The 21,658-nt window shown below is 48.2% G+C and overlaps 2 protein-coding genes across 2 annotated transcripts in view; both read left to right on the top strand.

The window, feature by feature from the left end:
* The window catches only part of GRK3 (G protein-coupled receptor kinase 3), a gene marked incomplete at both ends in the record, with an annotated part of 41,280 nt that extends 27,191 nt beyond the window's left edge, over positions 1-14,089 (top strand). The window contains 13 exons of the mRNA XM_079543803.1: positions 1,381-1,480; positions 5,109-5,187; positions 5,953-6,083; positions 6,569-6,663; positions 7,399-7,506; positions 9,238-9,304; positions 9,514-9,614; positions 10,114-10,180; positions 10,362-10,457; positions 11,543-11,705; positions 12,282-12,418; positions 13,390-13,503; positions 13,928-14,089. Of these exons, the coding sequence (XP_079399929.1) occupies positions 1,381-1,480; positions 5,109-5,187; positions 5,953-6,083; positions 6,569-6,663; positions 7,399-7,506; positions 9,238-9,304; positions 9,514-9,614; positions 10,114-10,180; positions 10,362-10,457; positions 11,543-11,705; positions 12,282-12,418; positions 13,390-13,503; positions 13,928-14,089 (1,420 nt within the window). The remainder of the gene's footprint in view (positions 1-1,380; positions 1,481-5,108; positions 5,188-5,952; positions 6,084-6,568; positions 6,664-7,398; positions 7,507-9,237; positions 9,305-9,513; positions 9,615-10,113; positions 10,181-10,361; positions 10,458-11,542; positions 11,706-12,281; positions 12,419-13,389; positions 13,504-13,927) is intronic.
* A 5,823-nt stretch (positions 14,090-19,912) lies between these two features.
* The window catches only part of MYO18B (myosin XVIIIB), a 42,327-nt gene continuing 40,581 nt past the window's right edge, over positions 19,913-21,658 (top strand). Inside the window, exons 1-4 of the mRNA XM_079543974.1 lie at positions 19,913-19,966; positions 20,414-20,569; positions 20,670-21,428; positions 21,573-21,639. Of these exons, the coding sequence (XP_079400100.1) occupies positions 19,928-19,966; positions 20,414-20,569; positions 20,670-21,428; positions 21,573-21,639 (1,021 nt within the window). The 5' untranslated portion in view covers positions 19,913-19,927. The remainder of the gene's footprint in view (positions 19,967-20,413; positions 20,570-20,669; positions 21,429-21,572; positions 21,640-21,658) is intronic.

A 21,658-nucleotide genomic window follows, 5' to 3' on the forward strand; every position in this document is an offset into this window, starting at 1 on the left:
CACTGAGTAGGCATCTGCCCAGACAGGTCGTTCTCACATTCCCAGCCATGTTCACAGCCAGGTTTTGCTATGGCTGGAGGTAGGCAAGCCTCAGGACTAGCAGGGGAAGCAAAGGCCAGCTTTCACAGGTCTAAATAGTGCAGAAAGGCCAAGTGCGGGGAAGCCAGGCTCTCCCAGATTCGAAGCTAGATGAGGTTCAGCTTCTGGGTAGAGGTTTGGTTTAGTTCTTTCTTAATCCAAACCTGTTTGCCCGTCCCCAATCCAGATCCCGACCACTCTAGAAGGCTGCCTCTGCTGCGCTTTTACTGCCTGCAAGGAGCTTGGGAAGCCAGCCCACAAGGTAAACGCCATCGGTGTTCACTAACCCACAGACACACCTGAGGCTTTTTCACGTCACCTCCTTCTGGGGCGTGTAGCTAGGGGCCAGATCCAGCTGAAGGAGCAGCTGGAAGGAGAGGGAGAGCAGACGCTGGGGTGAGGATGAGAGGAGGATTCCAGCCGTCCGCATGGAGCTCAGCGAAGGGCAGCGTGTGAGGCGTTATTTATAGGCAGCGCCTGCCTGCTCAGCAGGAGCACGTGCTGCGAATGCGTTCCCCGTTTTAGAAACCCAGATGCCAGCCTGCTTGCTCTCACTCTCCCCACTCACACACAACACGTGCATGGCGATCGTGGCCTGCGATGCGAGATCCGAGCTTGGCTTACACACAGTGGCCTCATCCTAAAACCCACAGCAGCCCAGTGCTAGGGATCTCCTGTGGAAGAACACTCCTGTCCTCCTCCACTGTCAGACAGTGGGCCCAGAGCATCGCAGCCTCCTCCTGTTTGGCAGCTGTGAGGGTAACGTGCTTTTTGCAGCAAAGCATCACTCATTTTTATAGCACAGGTTGCAGAAGGTGATTAAAAAGCTTTCCTATACATTCCTTTGGAGTGGAGAACACATTTTAAGCATACATACATGTGAAACTCTGTGTGCACTCAAGATACTATTTTTCTGGTGGAATTTAAACTGCCAGGATTACATGGAACTGTGAGAGGGTCTGTGTAACTTAATTCATACTGCAAATCCTTGCTTGTAGCTATTGCTAACTGGATGTGTGATATGTAATGCCTGTGGTTGTTTGGCACAGAATTGTCTGTTGAAGCACATTTGTCTGTTAGGAGGCTTCTGTTGGAAACGTTTTAATTCTGTGAGATTTCAGAGCTGTTTTTGTTTGGCCATGACGCTTGGTACTGATGCTTTTAGTACTGGGTTGAAGTGTTTGAATTAAAGAGCCTGCTTGCAGGATACATTAACGAAGCATTGTGTAACTGCAAGTTAATCATACTGAATACAGGAGGAAATCTTTTCTGGTTCTTGTTCTGAATGGTTATTATTTTCAGGTATGCAATGAAATGTTTAGATAAGAAGAGAATCAAGATGAAGCAAGGAGAAACATTAGCCTTAAATGAAAGAATTATGCTGTCTCTCGTCAGTACGGGAGTAAGTATCATTATTCCTTTTTATCTTTGCATTATGACTGCTACGTGTAAAACATGTTCCAGCAGTTTATCTGTGTGAGATGTGAGGGTTAACCTACCCTCACCCTGAGCCCTCCCCACTGATTCCAGCAGTGTGGCTGAAGTCAGAATGGATTTACTTGCTTGCTGCTCAGGTACAGAGCCTCAAGGAGGTTCCCATTGCTCTGCTAATTCTCTCTCTCACTTAATCCTTTCAGCGTATCAATACTCATCTTTCACGTATTTATACTTGAAATATTTCCAGCACATTATTCTGCCTTGTAAACAACATTTCCTTTTCTGCTGTGGTTACAGAATGGAGAACATGAGATGCTCTTTCAGAGACAAAACTTCATTTATAGTTCTCCCTCCTTTCCCTGTGGCTCCAGTGTTATCCAACAAGTTCAATATCCAATGTCCATTTAATTGTTCTATTTACATGAGCTGTGTTGCTGTAGAGGTGTAAAAGTAAGCCTGCCCATCTAGCTATGAGCCTGTCTAAAATGAACTGTGCTGAGAGCAGGCTTCAGGGTGCCAGAACCTTCCAGCATGCTGTCCTCGTTAAGCAGAATTGCAATCAGCTTGTGTCACCATGGTTACGTGTGATGTTGGTAAAAAGGTTAATTTTCCTCATAACGGTTGCGTATGAATTCAGCGTTTGGTTCTCAGTTCAGTGCAAATGCAGCCCCTTGTTGCAGCCTGCTTGAAGGAAGGAATGAGGAGGAACTGCATGCGATTCTCTTGTGGACTTGCAGGACAGCAGGTGTGCAAACACCGTGGTGCCTGCAGTGCAAGGCTGCTGCTTGAGCTCGCAAGACAGCGCAGAGGAAATGCTCTGAGATGAGATCTGCATTTTGTGGAGATTATTTAAATCCCGATTTAGGCTCTGCATTATCCAGAAGGATTAGCAAATGCTGATCCCTCCTTTTTTTTTTTTTTTTTGAAATTTCACTTGTGGTGCACTGAGCATTGTTTAATGCAAGCCCAGTGTCCTTGCTGTCCTCTGCCAGCCCCAGGAGCCTCCAGGTGGGTGTATCCCCCAGGCAGCCTGAATTCTTGTGCATGTAGTTGGGTAAGTGCTCCAGGACAGAAGCCTGCCAGCCAGAGCTCTTCTGCTGTCAGGTGATGAATGCAGGGATGAATTGCAGCTTGTACAGCGGTGTCAGGAGTCCAAGAAGGTGGAATTCTGCTGTGGAGGCTAGATAAGAAACCTAGGCAAATTAGTAATCACTGTCTTACTGACCTCAATTTGTGACTCGTTTGGTCCGGTACTGAATGTGAATTTTTGTGTCTGAAGATTGAAACAGAAGAGGCTGCTGGTGCTGCAGCTCGTTGGCTGATGTGATGCCTTGCTAGTCACATAGCAGCAGCAGAGCAAGAAGAACCATTTGTTGTTCTGTTAGGGCTCATCAGCTCATTAGTGGGACTTCTGCATTCTGCAAGAGCTTGAAAAGAGAGGCTTCAGACAAAATGCCATCCATTCAGGTTAGCTACACCTGCTGACGCAAGAAATGCTGGAGCAGTTTGAATATGCAGGATGGAAAGCTTTGAAAATGGCAGAATGAGGTGATTCATTCTGTGTCTGGCTGCAGGCTGCTGGGTTTGATGGCGCCTGCCTTCCCCGTGGCAGCTCTGTGCTTCATCTTGGCACAATTAGTCATGTAATGGGGAATCCAGATGTCTGCAGAACACACCGTAACAGCTGTGCAGATTACACAGATGTCTGTGTGATCATTTTAGTGAGCCCACCTCAGATTTTGGCACTCACAGTTCCTTCTTGAACAGAGAGCTCCCCAGTCCAATGCATCGGGACAGCTTTGTGCTTTGCAGGGCACGGGAGCTGCCTGGTGAATGGAGCAGGGCAGGAATGTTCTTCCTTGGGTTTGTGGGTACTGATGGCTTTAGGAGCCTTGGTTATGCTCAAAATGGAGTCTGCCCCAAAGCTTATTGGAACCCCTGTGGGGTTCTGGGGTTTCCACCAAACCATGGGCAGTTCCTTTTGTGTGAGGAATGTCTGTAATGGCACTTGTACCAACGTTTCTCTCTGTTAAACAATGAGAGGAGAGCCGTTAAATGAGGAATACTTACACCACAATGAGTGATGCACTGCGTTTACACTCGCAGATTTAATGCATTCCATTAAAATCTGGGCATGTTGTCTGCTGGGATAGAAACACCCTTGGTGTGCGTTATGGCGTTTAGATGTTGCCACTAAATCTTCTTGGATGGTTTGATTGCTGCAAGACTTTAGCCTGTTTGGGTGCATGTTTGAATGATCACATTGGCTCAGAAAACTCAAGCTTTTGTTCCAGAACTTCGTTTGTAGCTGCAGTAGTGCAGTTTGGGGGAATATGGTGCTTAGAAGAAGTCGTTTATTAGCTGCCACATTGCCTTGCAGCCCAAGGCCACCATGTGATGCTGCTGCTGAACTGGGAAGCAGAAAGCTTCTGTAAAAGAGTCCTAGAGCTTTCACTATCAGTACTGCAGTCATTAGCATGTGTCAAAGTTATATTAGGTCATGCTGGTACTTCCTGCATGGTGCTGTGTCTTCCTGCCAGCACCTGGGCTTTGGGCCTTCAGATGTTGGATTTATGGCCCAGTCCGTGTGTTTGGAGAGCACAGCCCTCTGTAGGGTTTGTTGTAGGATACAGCTCTGGCTTTGTATGGCCTTAGGGAATGCCAACGAACTAACAGCCATCCTATAAACGAGCTGCTTGCACCATTGCCTTAATGAAGAGGGGAGGGTTTCAGCTTTCTGCCCTGGTTCTTTAGCGTGTGCATTTGTACAGGTGACTGACAGTAAGATGTTGATCCAGCTATACTGCTTATAGCTGCACGTGTTAAACATCAATGGGAAGTGCTGAAAAGCATCAGGAAGTCCATCAAAAGCATCAGGAAGTGGGATGCAGCCCACTATCCCTCCCTGCACCTGGCTGAACCCATGCCCTGTGAACCTGACTGCAGGGCTGTGCGTGGTGCTGAGCTTGCTGTTCTTGCTTCCCCTGCGTTACATACAAGACAAGAGTTGTGATTTCCTTCCTAGTGTATTTCTGTTCCTTTTACTCATCTGCTGCAAACGCCGCTGGGAGCTGAAGGGCTCGGTGGGGTCAGGGCTCAGTGCTGTGCAGGCTGCACCAGTGCATGGGTGAGGACACGGTTCCCTTTCCTTTGGGATTCTGACTGCTGGGAGTCCTTGAAATTGTGGGAATGGGAAATGGTGTGCAGCCTTTACCTTCATAGGAACAGCATTACCTTCCCTTTACTTTAATGTGTTTTTCATGTTAATCGAGCACAAACTGGGGGAAATGCTTCTAGAATACCTCTGCCTTCTGTGGCTGGAAGTGTTTGGAAGATGGTAATGCCAGCTGCATTTTGTCATTCTTTGGCTCCTAGCAGCTTTTTAACTTTCATATTGAAATGAGAGAGCAAAAGCTTAAGATCTCTAAACCTTGAGCAAAGCATCACAGTACCCAGATTAGTAAACAAATTGCTTTAGAAAATCATTATGACTATTGGCAAATATCACAGGAGAGCATCACGTTTACTTGTGGCTTCTGTGAGTAGTAATGCGTTCATCACCTGATGTGAACCCTTTGCTCCTTTCCTTCTAGGACTGTCCTTTCATAGTGTGTATGACCTATGCCTTCCACACCCCTGACAAACTTTGTTTCATTCTGGACCTGATGAATGGTAAGCAAGGCTAAATGGAGATGGTGATGGTATTACAGAAATGTTGGCAGGAGGAGTGGCTGAGATCACGAGGAGAATGAGGGGAAAATACACTGAGCTGCAAAGCATCAGCCTGTGAGCAGGAGGGGTCAGCAGACCTGGAGCAGGAAATGCAGAACGCAGGTTGAAAAATCTCCTTTGCTCTGTAACATTAACAGATTTAAACAGATATCAGGGAAACTGGTAGGCTGAAAGGCTGGAAAGTGAGCAGAGCTCAGGTCCTGCAAGGGATACAGACTGGTTTTGGTGTTTTCTGATTCTCATGAAAATCACAGCGATGTGTCAAACTCGAGGTGATCTAAATCTGTAGTGTGTTCAGAAAGAGTCTTCTGGGAAGGTTGGGTGTGTTGGTGGTGTGCAGTCGCTCACCCAGTGGCATTGCATTGTGGCTGTTCTTTGATGAGGAAGGTGTGAAGACATCCCAGCATGAATGTGCTTAGGCTAATTAGTTCAGTTCACCACTGAACTGCATATACAACTGCATTTCTCTGGCTCTGGTAATCCCTTGCACTGAGACTCAGTTGCTGGATTAGCTGAAAGCAGATGTGAATACACAGCTTCTGAAATGGAGCTTCAGATGAATCCCGTTTATTTACTGACTTTCTCAGGTATTTTGGGGTCTGGTCCCTTTGTGTTCTTTGGCATATTAGAATCCACAGAGTGCCCCCCGTATCACGGTCTGCCAGTGAGACCAGGTTTGACAGCTCTCAATTCTCCCACTTTCAGGAGGAGATTTGCACTACCACCTCTCCCAGCACGGAGTGTTTTCTGAAAAAGAAATGAGGTTTTATGCTACTGAAATCATCCTGGGCTTAGAACACATGCACAATCGCTTCGTTGTATACCGAGACCTAAAGGTAATGGTTAACACAGGGACTGCACTCACACAGGGGTTGCTACATAGCAGCAAACGGAGTGCAGAGAAGGATCTTATCTGAAATCTCTTCTTGAGAAGGATATAAATTGTTTATGGCTGGCTAAATTTTCTCATAATGCTTCAGCAAACTGCGCTCTCATCCTGCTTAGCAGGCCTTGGGGATGCTTCCTTGGTGCCAGAATGAATCCCGTGCAGTGTTATTCATCTCACGTCTTAATGATGCTATTAATTCAGGGAGTGTACTCGATGTCTGAGAGCCCTGATAGAGGAGCGTGTGTGACGGGAGCCTTGTCTGTTTTATTCTCTTCTGTTATGCTTCAGCACTTTGTAATGTGCCAGTGAAGGTGATGGTAGTGCTCTGCTGGGATGTGGGTTTTATCTGGGAAGTGTCAGTTGCATTCAGTTTGTAATTCCATCAGCTGAGACATACCAAGCAGTAACCTTTCTGTGTTCATGCATTTGTAGCCTGCAAATATCTTGCTGGATGAACACGGGCACGTGAGGATATCAGATCTGGGGCTGGCCTGTGATTTCTCCAAAAAGAAGCCACACGCAAGTGTGTAAGTATTACATATGGGAGCTCTTCTGCACAGTCATTGCTAAATAAACTCTTTGTGTGTCTTCATTATTTAATGTTGCCTAAAAGGAAAAAATAACACTTGCGTGGCACGGGCTCCATACCACAGCTGAGATGGGGACTCTTAACAGGGCTTTCAGGCTCTTCTTCTGCACAGTTGTAGCAGCTGCTGTGTAGGCATGGCTGGAAGATGACACATCATTTCAAGATGATTCATTGTTCAGAGAAGATAAGAAACTGAGTTGAAGTACAGGATTGTTTTAATTGTCCTGAGTGGACAATTAAATATTCTGAAGCTGATAGAAAAACAGGGTTTGTTGTGCCTGTTTTGGGGTTTTTGTTAGAACTGAAGGCAGGCTGTGTTTCTGCTCCTTGGCATCAGGTTGTAACTGGGGCCTGAATTTCTTGTGTTGCCTTGGATTACCTGGAGTATTATGTTTGTAGGTCCTCATTTGCCCCAGTTTAGCCTCAGAAATTATGCAAAAAAGGAAAACTTCATCCTGTTGTATCTCAAAAGATGTGCAGCTCAGTAGCTTCTTTAAAAAGCTCTTATTTTCCTGTTGGCAGAGGGTGAGAGCATGCATAAGAATGTACAGTCAAAGTAAAACAAACAAATAAATAAATGAAAACACATTTAAAATTAGGCCATCCTACTGAAAAAGACAGTCTTTTTGCTGGCTTGGTTGCAATCAGCATCTTGTTTCCTTCTGCTCCACAGAGGTACCCATGGATACATGGCTCCAGAGGTGCTGCAGAAGGGAACGGCGTACGACAGCAGTGCGGACTGGTTCTCATTAGGCTGCATGCTCTTCAAACTTCTGAGAGGGTGAGTGAAGTTTCAAGACACGTATGCTTATTTCTTTTAGCATGGGCCTTGTTGCCTGTTCTTTATATTACTAGCATCTTTTAGCTAAAATAACTTGCATTATGCTGAAGCTGGAGAGCCCATTCTTGAGTCATTGGCAACGGCATTACTTTTACCTGTTCCCAAGCCAACTTGCCATCCTTGCAAATGAGAACACATCTGCACCTGAGATTAAAATAGGTTTTTTTTTGCTTCTAAACTAAGTGAAACTCCAACCCTGCTTCCTGTAATAGATACAGGTTTGGGGCAGTGAGAAAGGTGGGAGCTCCCATCTGCTTTTTCGATCTCTACTGATAGACCGTTTGCTCAACTGTTGGCCATAGTATTTTGGATGGTAAGTTACTCGTTGCTTAAATGTACCAACAGCTTTGTCAAATTAGGGAGTTCACTGTATGCTTAAGGCCTTCTGTTAAGGTGAATATTTTTCACCTATGATGCTCAGTCCTTCCTCTTGTTTCTAGATAAGTTGTATTTCAGCTTCCCTTTCGAGCGGCGTGGGCACGGGGCTCAGGACATCCGCTGGCTCTGGTGTGGTTCCTCTTGCATGTAACTCGAGGTGGTTGATGAGAGAACCAGCACCAGAACCAGCACTCCCTCTCACCACAGACACTGGGCTGGAAAGTGGGGAGAGCTCAGTGCTGTGATTGCTCCTGGAGGTGGTCAGCCAGAAGCCAGAGTGTTTCATGCTACAATCTATCCTTCTTAATCTGTTCTGAAGCCAATTAAGCAACTCACATCCCAAAACAAGGCTTGGGCATGTGATACTGTTTCTTGGGGGTTTAAGAAGTTTAATCTGGCAGAAAATCCTGCCCACAAATCCACAGTGAATCATTTGTTTCCCTGATCTGCTCCGAACCTCATCCAAGCAAACAGGGCTATCTGTTACTCATTTTCTCATGCCTTGTTACCTATCACGACTGAAAACAAAACCGAGGTGTGCCGTGTCCATCAGGTCACTCATCAGAAATGAGAGGTAATGCTTGAGTAGCTGGTGCCCAGCTGAACCAGTTTGCCATGCTGCAGCACAGTGCTTTGTGACAGTTAACTGAGGTATTGATGGGTAAATGACATTTTAGTTTTGAAAAACAGCATTCCCACCCATTGGAGACAGCTAGGGAATCAGGAATATATATCCTAAATCCAATGAAAACATCTCAGTCTGAGAATGCTCTGCTTTTCTTTCATGTTGCTATTTAAGTACTGCATGCTAAATCTGTAATAGTCGGAGGGCTAAAAGGAAAAAGGCAAATTCAAAACCAGAATGCTAAAGCAGGAAATGGATAAAGCCGGTAATTTACCACATGCCATCAAATGCCTTCCCAGTCACTACTGTTATGGTGATTATCTTCTGTTTTGTCTACTTTAAGATCTTGCTTCATTTTTTCCCAAGTAGATCAGCGGTGAGTTCTGTAGGTCGTGCAGATCAGTGTGTTTAGATAGTGCTGTGGCAATAGCTTTGCTCTCGTTAGATGGAGCAGTTCTTTATTTTGGGAAGCACGGATGTGATCGGAAAGGAGGGGTTTGAAACAGCATCTTTGAAATGGTTTGTTGTATTGTTCTGCAGGCCAGGATTGGTGAGGTGGAAGAATGGGACTAAAAAGGATGCTACGCTCTTTCCTGGGGTGGCCACAGCTGCAATAAGCTGATATGTTATGGCTTTGCATTCATGAGTGCTTTTTCTTATTTCTACAGTCACAGTCCTTTCAGACAGCACAAAACCAAAGATAAGCACGAGATCGACCGGATGACGCTCACCGTGGTAAGGGTCCTGGTGACAGATGCAGTTACATTCCTCTTGTTTTCTAAACACCCATTTCCTCTAAAAGAGGAGCTGTACAGCCTCCTTTCTGAGAAAGCGTTTACACATGGAAGAGCTGTTTACAAACACTGACAAAGCAAGCTGCTCTCCTGTGTGCCGCAAGCAGAGCGCAGCCCTCCTGTAACCAAATGTGTCTTTCCGTGTCATAGAATGTGGAGTTACCAGATTCCTTTTCTCCTGAACTAAAATCCCTTTTGGAGGGGCTCCTGCAGCGGGACGTTAGCAAGAGGCTTGGATGCCAAGGGAGAAGGTAGGTGTGGAGTTCTTGTACCGCGGCCATTTCAGTTTCCTTTGGTTCGGTCAGTTTGGTTTTGGGTAATTTCCATCATTAAAGACTTTTTTCCCTCCCCCCAAGTTCTCTGCAGTCATACTTATGTTAGCTTATCAAAAGCAGTTGCTTACTTTGCCATAAAGTTAGTATAATATTTACTGGAGTGGAGTAAGTTGTTATTTAGAAGTAATGTATGTGATCTGACATCAGAAGAGAATTGTTTGCTGTTCAGAATCATGGAATACTATAGAAGAACCAGGTTGGTGGTTTGCCAGAGCTACAGCACTGTTGCCAGTGTTTCCACATCAAAGTCTGTTGTTTGTATAGGAACACTTTTTTTCCTTTTTGAAAGAGAAAGCATTTTGCTGCTTATTTCAACTAGTGGAAATGCTTGACCTTTGAAGGCTTTGGATTTCTCAAATCCTTTTGATTTGAAAGCCCCTTCATTTTATTGACTGGAGTTATTTTTATTTTGCAGTGCACAAGAAGTAAAAGAACATCCTTTCTTCAAAGGGATTGATTGGCAGCAAGTATATTTACAAAAGGTAAAGGGCTGAGAAACTGTAACTTACTTGTTAAAGCAGTAAACATGCCATGTGCCTGAACGGTCAATGCATAGAACACTCAGTATTGCTGTCCCCAGAACAGGTACTTGCTTGCACAAGTGCATGCATTTAAGTAACATCAATTAATTGCTCTTGACATTATGCTGCTTTTTCTTTCTAGTATCCTCCCCCATTGATTCCTCCCCGAGGAGAAGTAAATGCAGCAGATGCTTTTGATATTGGGTCGTTTGATGAAGAGGACACTAAAGGCATTAAGGTATACAGCTTTAAAGGATAGGTGAAGAATGGCACTTTGTTCTCCTATCCCTGTTATGTGTGCATGCTTCTCAATGTACAAGGGACTGTCTTCAAGTTTTAAAGGTAATCCATGCTCCTATCAAGTGGTAGCATGGGCTGGTTGGCTGTGGGTTTTCATTTTAATTTGCCAAGTCCTTGTGTTGTAAATGCAGCTTGGCTGAGGTCTGCTTTCCTGCTTGAAGCTTTACTGTGATGAAACAGTTAGTCCAAATGGGCTGACAGTTTTTGGGAATCAGTCAGTTTTGCAAGGATATGTAATAGTTTTAAGCTTTAGAAAAGTGGTAGAAGAGATCAGAAGAGAAGCGGTAGAAGAGATTCAGCTTCTGATACTGTTCAAAATCTAATGGAAATAACACCAAAGGAAAAACCTGCAGCAAAACTGCTGTGCCCTCTCCTCTCATAGCTCCCTCGGGGCTGTCCCTCATGGGCTTTGCCATGTGTTCCCCAGCAGCCCAAACGTTGTTCTTATTATTGCAAAAGTGAGTCAGGAGAGAAACAAACCTGATAAGCAAAAAAGCCACATGAGCTGCTCACTGCCTAAAAACAGATCCTGCCCGTCAGTGTCACCTGCTGCGATTGCAGGAGTTGGCACAGAAATGATTTTACGTGTTTCAAGAGAAACACAGAGCTCTGGGATGTTTCCTGCAATTCTGGAATGCTGTCATTCCTTCTACTGGGATTTTTGTGTGTGTGAGGAGGAAGATTTTAATGCAGCGAGGCTTTTTGTTAACAGCAATTGAAGAATCCACCGTTTGCATTTACATGATGATTGAATGTAAATATATGCCATGCACATCGAATGTAAATATAATGGGGCAGGTGAGTAGGGCTTTCAGTGACAGCAAACCAAGCAAGCTTGGAGCAGGTGGCCTATTCTCACTATATAATTTAAAATCAAGTTAGTATCCATGCTTTCTCTTGTTGGCAGCTGCTTGTGCTGGGAGGTCAGGGATCAAAACACCTGAAAGCTGTGAACTGCTGGGGATAAGAATGGTAGAGCTGACTAAAATGTTGATTTCTTTTGTGTCGTTTTTCTCTTGCAAGTTGCTCGATAGTGACCAGGAGTTATATAAGAACTTCCCACTGGTAATATCGGAGCGTTGGCAGCAAGAAGTAGCAGAAACTGTTTATGATGCAGTGAATGCAGACACGGATAAAATTGAGGCCAGAAAAAGGGCTAAAAATAAGCAGCTTGGCCACGAGGAAGGTAATCTATCAAATACACTTCTCTACATCTTTTACTGCTAGATAGTAATTCATGTGTTTGAGTTCCACACAACAGACTCCTATATTACTGTCACTCACCAGGCATTGTTAGTATTCATGTAGTCAGTATCATATTCTTCAGACATTCCTTCATGTTTTGAAATGCTCTATGATGACATAATGTTTTGGAAAGCTTTCCTTAATATCTTTTAAAAATGATCATCTGCAGCCTTTCATCATTTTGTTTTGTGGTGCTTGCTCAGAAAGGGGTTGATTTCCTGACAGAGAAGTGGGGGAATAAAGCAGGAGGTCCTCCCAGCAAGAGGGAAGTGCCCCACAAGGCTCTGAACTGTGGGTGGCAACGCGTACATCTTTTAATAATAAGTCAGAGAGCTTTTTAAGGACCAGATTCAGTTCTTGGTTACCCCGCTGCAATCTCATCAGTTTACGTAATTAAGTCAGAATTGGCTCCATGCGTGTGGAAAGCAAATTGAGTCACCGCGCTCGGGGCTTTCATCAGCGCAGCACATGTGTAGGGTGGCTTTGTTTTGCCTCCTGACGTTTCCTCTTTCGATAGATTACGCCCTTGGGAAGGACTGCATTATGCACGGGTACATGCTGAAGCTGGGGAACCCATTCTTGACTCAGTGGCAGCGGCGTTACTTTTACCTCTTCCCAAACCGACTTGAATGGCGGGGAGAAGGAGAGTCACGGGTGAGTGGGGGCGCATGGGGGGGCAGCAGCTCCCGGGGTATGGAGGCACGTGGGAGCTGGGCCAGGTGGAGAGCTCACACTCACACCTGCATCCCTGGAAGGAGAGTTTTGTCCGAGCGGATTTCAGCTCAGGATAACTTCCCTTGAGTTTCAGTTCAGTCAGCAGCTAGTTGCAGTGCATTGAGGAAACATCAAGTTGACTCGAGAGCCCTGTTTGCTTTGTTTTGTGATGTTTTTAAGGAATTTGGTAGTTCACGGTGTCGTTTTTCATTTAGGTCCTCTGGACTATTTATACAAAAAAACATAGACTGGTAAGGCCATGACTGCTATAGCATTTTGTTTCAAAGAAAATGCTATAGTAACCTTAGCTTAGTCCAGCTGTGACCGTGTGGTAGGCAGATCATCTGTATGTGTAGTGAAGTAGGGGATTAGAACTTGGGGATGTTCTCATCTTACAGTCTATGGGGAGAGCTTTGCTGCAAACTGCCCTGTGTTTGCTTCTTTCTATGTGGTGCTTCAGTATTCCCTCTCAGGTTTTTGATGTAGTCAATAAAGTTGCCTTCTTTCTTTTCTTTTAAACAGCAGTAATACTTGGAAAAATATGTAAAATTATTTGCAACTCTCTGGAGAGAAAACAGTGAATATTTTGTTTGTAGACCCACCTGTTTGTAAATTCTTATTTCATGCTGTCATTACTGGCTTTTTGAGCTCGCATTTTGTTGTCTCTGTTTAAGCAACCAAACCCCCTTGCTAAACCTTTCTCTCACCTTGCAACCTATTTTTAATTCATGACTCAGCCTTCAGAAGTAAAGGATGTTTGGTATGACAATGCTATTATGTTAGTAAATGGCTGTTAGTGTTCATAACTTCATTCATGGATATAGGCCGGAAAAATTTACCGTTGGCTTTATTTGATGGGCAGTGGTTTACTTCAAATAATCTCCCTGCTTTATTTTTTGCAAACACTACAGCAAAACCTCCTGACAATGGAACAAATCGTGTCTGTTGAAGAAACGCAGATTAAAGATAAGAAATGCATCCTGCTGAGAATTAAAGGAGGAAAGCAGTTTGTTCTGCAGTGTGAGGTGAGTCTCATGTTTTTTGGTAGCTGTTAATCAGGTGGCTTCCATGGGATAGAATGGCTGAACATTTTTTCACGTCCTCCTGTTGTCCTTTGCTTAAGTGTAGTTTTTTGTAGCAAACCTCATCCTAAAGGAACTAGCAAGTTCTAGTTTGGAAAGTAGGAAACCTGCAGCTGTACTAGTGTGCATCAGTGGATTTCAGTGGCACTTGGGCCAGAAAGAGCTGAGTTTCGTAAGTAAGTAAAAGCTTCAGAACTTCTCAACCCATCTGGGGCAATGGAGGAGCAAAGGGCTGCGTGTTTTCAGTATCCAGAGTTACTCATTGCTTCAGAAAATTGGAGTAAGCTGCTCTAAGCGTTGCCTAAAAGAGAAGACGGTGTTGGCAGGTTTACTACCAAGTGCCAAACGAGTTCTGTATCTCTTTCAGAGCGACCCAGAATTTGTTCAGTGGAAGAAAGAGCTGACAGAAGCTTTCACTGAGGCTCAGAGGTTGCTGCGCCGGGCGCCCAAGTTCCTCAATAAATCTCGCTCCACAGTCGTAGAGCTCTCCAAGCCGCCGCTCAGCCACAGGAATAGCAATGGTCTGTAGGAGGGGGAGAGAACAAATCTCGCTTAGGGAAAGCACTGCGTGAACATGTTGAGTTTCACAGAATCCTTATGAATTACTTTGTGCAGCCCTGGAAGTGGGATGTGCTCAGAAGAGGAAGAATTAGATGTTTACAGCATGGGGTAATGTCAGAACTCTGACTCTGGAGGTGGTGAAGTCTGGAACAACGGCAAGTGAATTCATGCTCCTAGCAGAGGTGGAAACCCTCAAACGTAGAGGCTGCATTTTGCTCCCATGCATTCCTGCGCCCTGGCGGTGCCCGGAATGGTCCGTTACGCTGGAACTACTGATGGAAGGAAGCTGTTGTCCCTGCAATACCCTTGTTTGGTGCATACCAAGCCTGGAAACTGCAATGGTTACTGCTAGCTAGGGTTACACGTGTGTGTAACACCGAAGAACCCCTCAACTTTGGAAGGAGCTGCAGACTTGCCCTGTTGGATCACCTTTAATCTGTCGTGTTGCCATGTCCTTCCCAGCCGTTACTGCTGACTCTATAATAACCTTTCTCCATACTGCTGATGATCAACAGTGTGACTCTTATGCACTTCAGAGTACTGAATTCTAACTGTCCTGTGGTTTAAATGTTATTGCTACTTCATGGAAACGTTGAACTCAGATTATTCACTTGGTTTGTTGTACTCACTAAATAGTAGCTACCACCATTTTGCTTCTTCTACGTATATGCAGTACTATAACTGACACAATAGAGTAATAATTGGTGAAGAGGAATTTATGGTAGCTTCATCTAGTGCTCTGTTGTATAAACTGACTGTTTTAGCACAGTTTTTAAAGAGCAGATTCCTTTTGACAAGTTTACAGCGAACATAAAGACAGTTCTTTTCCATTTCAGGTCAACTGCACTTTTTAAAAATTAAAAAAAAAAAAAAAAAAAAAAAAAAAAAAAGAAATTATTCAAATCCAATGCATTCTAGTGCATGTACTGGGTGAAAAGGCCTGGGGACCTCGGTACGTATTCCGGATGGCTCTTCACTTATGGGACGTGTGGATCTTCTCTGTTGTGCACCACACATGGCAGGTGTGTGCTTGTAGCATAGCTAGCCCAGGTGCTCCCTGCAGCCGAGCTCAGGAGGTCCGTGTGTGCAGCACACGGCTCGGATGGCAACTGGATTTTTACTTTTCTTTCCTAGAGAAATCAAAACGTCCGCGTTGAAAACAGTCTGGGAAAGCTGAGGATGGAACGTAGCAAATGAGCTGATGAAATGGCAGATCTGCCCCAACGCTGCTCGAGACATCGGTCGTGTCATGTGGAAACTCTTAACTTGACAAAATGAAGATATAATCTCTAATTGTTAGGCAACTCGAAGCGTGTGGTGGCCGCCTCTCCCTGGTCGCTGTGGTGTCGGGGCTGAGTTTGAGCTTTTTTTCCTCTTTTCTTGCCATAGAAATCACTTTCTGCCCTGTCACAGAGGCACAGCTCTCACAGTACCTGCAGGTGGTGGGAAATGCCTCTGTAAGGGAGGCTCCTGTGCCCTTGCATGAGAGGGAGCCCCTCACTGCTGCTGTGTTCCCATGGAAGGAGTGGTGCCCTTGGGAAGGGATCCCTGAGAGCCAGGCGTCTCTTGGTGCGTGTTTTTTCCCATTTATTTTTTGAGTTACCCTGTGAAAGGAGTACAGAATTCACCAAGCTTGCTGGTAAGAGATGCTTAACATCTCAGCATCCTCAGGAAGGAGCAATGCTGGTGTTTACCAATGGTTGGGATGGAGAATTCCCATCATGCTGGCACTAACTGCGCACTGGGTATCACGACGTTCTTCCCCCAGTGCCATGCATGTTTCTTATTGGGTTGGAAAGAAAACTCCAAACAAGATCAACTCTACTCTCAGCTTTCCCATAGCTCATTCGTATTGCCTCAGTTCATCACGGGTCCCATTCAGCTCCTCTCGGCGCTTCCCACAGCCGTGTGCTGCTCCGGACGCAGTGCAGCAGAGCTGTGCCAGCAGGGGAGCGCTGCCCCAGCACCACTTTGGCACCCACTGACACCACAGCTGTCAGCAGGAGTGCTTGGCATTGATGTCTGTGGGTGTTTGCACAGAGCATGGCGTTGGTCACTGAGGACGTGAGGAGCAGTGCTGCTTTGTATGCATGGTGACCACGGTATGGCTCGTTTCGTTTTGTTTTTTTCAAGTTCAGGGAAGTAAAGATAAAAGAAACCAGAGCTTCGGGCATCAGCAGAGCGAGACGAATGATTAAGCACAGGTTTTTTTAACAATTAGTCTGACAGTCCCTTTAAAAAATGATCCAGATGGAGGACTTAGGCACGCAGGGAATAGCTGCTTACATTGCAGCACTGAGAGATGCTAGATAAACCACGGCGGGCGCTCGCTGACGTACCCACATGCCTCCAGCACCGCAGGGGTCGTCTGTCGTTCTCTGGGTCTGATTGTGTGAGCTGATAGCATGGAGGCATTGGGCTGTGAGGTGGCTGCAGGGTTTGGATGTGTGCTTGGTGCAGGTTTGGACTCAGGGGCTTTGATGGCAGACTGTCGGTGTGTCCCAGTGCTGCTGGCATATGCTGGGCAGTTCTCTCCAAACGGAGTGGGTATTTTGTGTATGCGTGGGACTGCTGAAGGGACTGCCCCACATCACCAAGTGTGGGTGCAGGAGGGGCTGTTGTGCAGTGTACAGTGGGAAGTAAATAGTTGTCGCCGTGTCTATTGATGTAAGGAAGGAGATTCCTGTTCTGCACATGGGAAACCTGAAAAACGTATTTTGAAAAAGCATAGTATTAATTTTAATATTGTAAAAAAAAAAAAAAGAAAGAAAAAAGAAAAAAAAAAGAAGAAAAGAAATAAATAAGGAAAATATCTAAAATATATGGAGAACATATGTATATCCAAACATCTGAGGAATTCCAAGATGATCTACTTTTGTTTCCTGTTGATTTCTATCCGTGGTGTACATATCGTGTGGATCGAATACTGTTGTTAAATTGTATTTTTATTTTGTGTTAAACGAATCACCACAGACTCAGCTTTATTTTGTTTATGTAAAGGTCGCTCTGCTCTGTCGGTATAAAACCAAGAAGTCTATTTTAACAAAAAAAAAAAAAAAAGAAAAAGAAAAGAAAGAAAGCATTTTATATTATTTATTAAATACGCGTTCCTCCAACTTCTGACATTCCACAGCACTGCTCCGTGTGCACGGCTGGCTGCAGAGCAGCAGGGCCCTTTAGGCAGGAGCTGTCAGCTTTATTCTGTTTTTCACATCCAAGTCCGACTGCTTTCAGTGCCACCACCCTGCATGGCGTTGTCTCTGAGCGCCATGACTGCAGAACATCTCAGATATCCTTTCCAACCACACTGGTAGCTGTAATTCCCCCTTTTATCTCTCTGTTAATCTCTGCTGGGTTGAACCAGAACTGATGACCCGAGAAGAGGCTGTTCGGATGGTGAAAAGGCTTATTAATTGCAAGGTTTAATGAGGGAGCCCGGAGAGACTGTAGGGCACTGGGGAAGGGGAGGTGAGCATCAGCTCAGAGCTGTTTGCGCTGTGCTGGGTCGGTGTTGGCGCAGAGCAGCGGAGCAGATCCTCAGTGCTGTTGGTGGCTGGGATGGGCAGCAGGCCGTGTGCTGGGAGCAGTGCTTTGGGACAGGGCTGAGAGCTGCATTTCTGTCTGTAGCAGAGCCGTCCTGCCCTGGCGAGGTACAGAAATAGCATCAGATAGCTCACCAACCAAAAATAAGCCCGGTTCCCATCGTGGGCTCCGCAGTTGGAGGAAGACGTTGAGGTGTTACAGTACACGCTTTAGATTTCCACCCTGTGGTCATGCAGCTGTTTGGGGTTAAAAATGCCATCCTGGGGGTGATGTGTCGTTTTGGTGGGCAGCGTCGGGCCCCTGGACCCATTGCCTGCCGCGGCACGGAGCCAGGAGCTGTGCTGGGGCATCAGAGCCCGGCGTGGGGAGCTGGGCACGTGCTGGAGCCGGGTGCTGTGGGGCTGCAGCTGTCAGCTCTTGGCTGCAAGGGGCGGCTGTTGGAAGGGGAGGGAGCTGGGAGCACAAGTGAGAGGGCAGCGAGTCTGAAAAACAGAATAAAGTGAGAGCGTCCTCCGAGAGGCGTTTCCATCAGCACTGTTCCAGTGCCTAAATTCAGTCCTTCCAACAAAGGAGCAGATGCACAGCGATAGCTACTAAAGAAATCCATTGAAGAGAACCCGTTTTCAATGTGTAATTTAATGGTGGGAAAAGCCAGTATCTGTAAATAACTTTAGATATTGTAACTATGAGGATCACGATTTGTTTTATGTACTTGGCTCTTTCATATTTATTGTGCAGAGGAGGTTCCCCCCCCCCACCCCCCCTCCGGCCGTGTGCTCCGTGCCACGCCGCACTCGGTCCGTCCCGCCAGTATTTTTATTAAAGGATCATTTGGGGACAGCTAAGCTGCTTCTGTGTGTTGGTCAACTGCTCTCATACAACGAGAACCCCAATAAAAAACAAACGTCATTGGAGTGCGTGTGCCGCGTGGTCCTTTCCTGTCCCACAGCTCACTGCGCTTCTCCCCAACGAGCGGCGTTGGGAAACCAATGGGCTTTGGAAGCACTCCCAGCAGATGGGATCGCAGGGTCAGTTTCAGCTCTTGTTGGGGCCGGGGCTCTCTGTGCCACGGGGCACGGTGCTGGGCGCTGAGATGTGGGGATGCTTGGGGCACTGAGGTGGGTGGCGGGCTGTGGGGCTGCAGGCTGAGGAGCAGCAGGGCTCGGTGCAGCCCCGCAGGGTATTTTTAGCAGGGCCATGTGTCACCTCAGCTGCCACCGCAGTTGGGGGCGGAGGGGGAGGCGCAGGCAGCCCCACACCGCGCCGCCGCTGCCTCCTGCGCTCTCGGCTCGCTGGGGTCCCGGCGTGGGCCCGCTGCCCCCCGGCACCGAACGCAGGTACGGGTGATCCGTGGGGGTCTTTGGGGGCGTGGGGTTGGGCTGGGGGTCCATTGGAACCTTCGGGCTGTGCTGCAGCCCGGGCTGGGCCCCTCGGCTATTTTTAGGTGGGAATGAAGAGCGATAGCGGCAGCACCGCTCCAGGGGTGGCTTCCAGCAGCGCTCCGGGCTGGAGGCTGTGGGGAAATGGGGAAGGGGTTCCTGCCAGGCCCTCCGAGGGGGCAGTGGGACAGGACCCCCCCCCCCTTGGCAGCCCCAGTGTGGGGACCGGAGCCACACGGCTGTGGCCCAAGTGGGGCTCTGTCCTGCTCCCATCTTGGATGGCTGAGGTGCTGAGGCTGATTCCGAGCCTTCTTTGTGCTCTGCTCTGTGCCGTGGATTCCCCATGGGTCCATCTTGGCTGTGGGCGTGGGGTGCTCTCTATCTGTGGGGCCACACTGTAGGGCCACGCTCCGGGCTTGTGTGGGGTCAGTTCTGGTTCCCCATGGTCTCTGGGGCAGGCGGCAGACAGGGCACGTGGCGCCCGGGGCCATTGCCCAAGAAGGCAAGTGGCATTCCTCCACCGGGCTCCCGCACTCCTGCCCTTTACTGTACAAGGCGATAGGGCCCCAGGGCTGCGGTCTGCACGGTGCGTGAATGATCCCAACAGGTGAGGCTGGGTTCAGCCCCAAGCGGGGCCAGGCACGGTTGCGCCCGGTGCCACCGACGCCGCTGTGACGCTGCCACCGGGGCTGCACGTGGCTGTGCCCTCCGATGCTGTAAAACGACACGGTCCCTCCGTGGCCGCTCCTGCCCCAGTGCCAGCTGGGCTATGGGGTTCCTATAGGGTTCCTGTAGGGCCCCCGGTGGCGGCTGCTCCTCACTAACTCTCTCCTCTCTCTCCCCCTCACCCTCCGCTCTCAGTAAAGCTCCATCCCGGTTCCATCATGGCCATCTCCTCGCGCCTCGCGCTCTGGGAGCAGAAGGGAAGTGTTGGTCCTCGTGTCCCCATGTCCCCATGCTGCACGTCCCCGCGCTTGCCTTGTCCCCAGGCCTTCCGAATGGGCATCACTTCTCAGCCTGAATTTACTGCTCTGAGCAATGTCTGTTGTTCGGGTCTCCCTGCAGGGTTGCTGCACAGGGCTGGGGCAGCACAGGGCTCTGCACGCTGCAAACAGCTCCATGCCCCGCAGTGCTGGAGCTGCCATGCCCTCAGCAGCACGTGGGGCTGTTCTTGCTGCTTGTCCTGCTGCTCTGCGCAGCCCCTCACCCAGTGCCAACCTGTTGCCCATGGCCTCGCTGCACGCTAAGTGATGCCCAAAAAACGAAGCTTGGCTCAGCTGTTGCACACAGCCGTGCTGCCAACATCCCTGCAGTGCTGCTGCGCTGTGCTGGGCTGTGCATTCCCATAATCCAACTTCTGCTTCTAACAGATCCGGGAGGAGGACCGGGGCCCGCCGCCATCCGCGCCCCCTCTACTCCTCTCCGTCATTCCTGGTGGGTTCATCAAGCAGCTCGTCCGTGAGACTGAGAAGGAGTCCAAGGAGGCGAGGCTGAAGAAGGCGGCCAAGGCCAGTGGGAAGGAGGAGGTGAGCAGCCATTGCACTGCACTGCAGGCGGCCAGGGCTGGCTGGGGCACTGCGTGTCCCACCTTGGCCTCGGGTCAGAGCATTCTCCTTCTCTTGGCAGCCTGTGGTGGAGGACAGTCCAGCCCAGAGCAGGGATTCCCCAGCTGCCAAAGGAACCGTGGTCAGTGTGGGGAAGTCCTTGCAGAACGGGCTGCAGGCAGGTGGGCAGGGGGGCAAGGGGACACCAACACACACAGCGCTGCCCCCCGGGACGGCTGCGCCTAGCTCCGATCCCAGCAAAGCTCCCACGGTGGCACAGAGCCCTCGGTCAGAGGGTCCTCAGGCAGTAAAGCCACAGAGCCCTGAGAAGAAAAAAGGAGGAGAGGACAAGAGCCCCAAGGCTGCATGCCCTGGGGGGAGCCCCCCATCTACAGCCCCAGCGATCAGCAAGGGCCCCCAGCACTGTGGCAAAGTGAAGGAGGGGGACGTGCCCAAGGGGAAGGGTCCAGAGGGCACCAAGAAGGAGAAGGGAGCAGCCCTGAGTGGCCAACAGTCCTCCAGCGCAGCAAGCACCAAGAGGGAGCTGGGGCTGGGCAAGAAGGAGCTGGAGAAGATGAAGAAAGATGTTGGAGGTGGGAAGAAGGAGCCGAAGGAAATGAAAGAGCCTGCAAAAAGCACAAACAAGTCAGAGGGGGCCAAGAGGGAAGCAGGAGGCACTCGAGAAAAGCCTGAAGGTGTGGCAAAAGGAGTCGGGAAGGCAAAGGGAGAGCCTCGAGAAGGAAAAGAGGCACCGCAAGGAGGTGAAGAGGCACTGGCAGAGAGCAAAGCAGCACCTGGGGAGAGTAAAGAGGAGACAGGAGAGAGCGCAGACCAGGAGCAGGTAATGCCTGCAGCTGTCGCCCTGTGCACAGTGCTGTCCTGGTGTCATGCAGCTCTCCTGCCCTTGTGGCTGTGGCTGCAGGCAGTCCTTGTGGCTGTGGTGCTCCAATCCAGCTCCCTGCAGTGCTGCTCTCTCCTCCTGCAGGCTCCCAAGGATGTGTGGTACGAAGCGGATAAAGTGTGGCTCGTGCAGCAGGATGCCTTCGTGCTTGGTAAGCCCTCAACTCACAG

The sequence above is a fragment of the Tetrao urogallus genome, assembly GCF_951394365.1.
Source record: "Tetrao urogallus genome assembly, chromosome: 17".
In the NCBI taxonomy this organism is placed as follows: Eukaryota; Metazoa; Chordata; class Aves; order Galliformes; family Phasianidae; genus Tetrao; species Tetrao urogallus.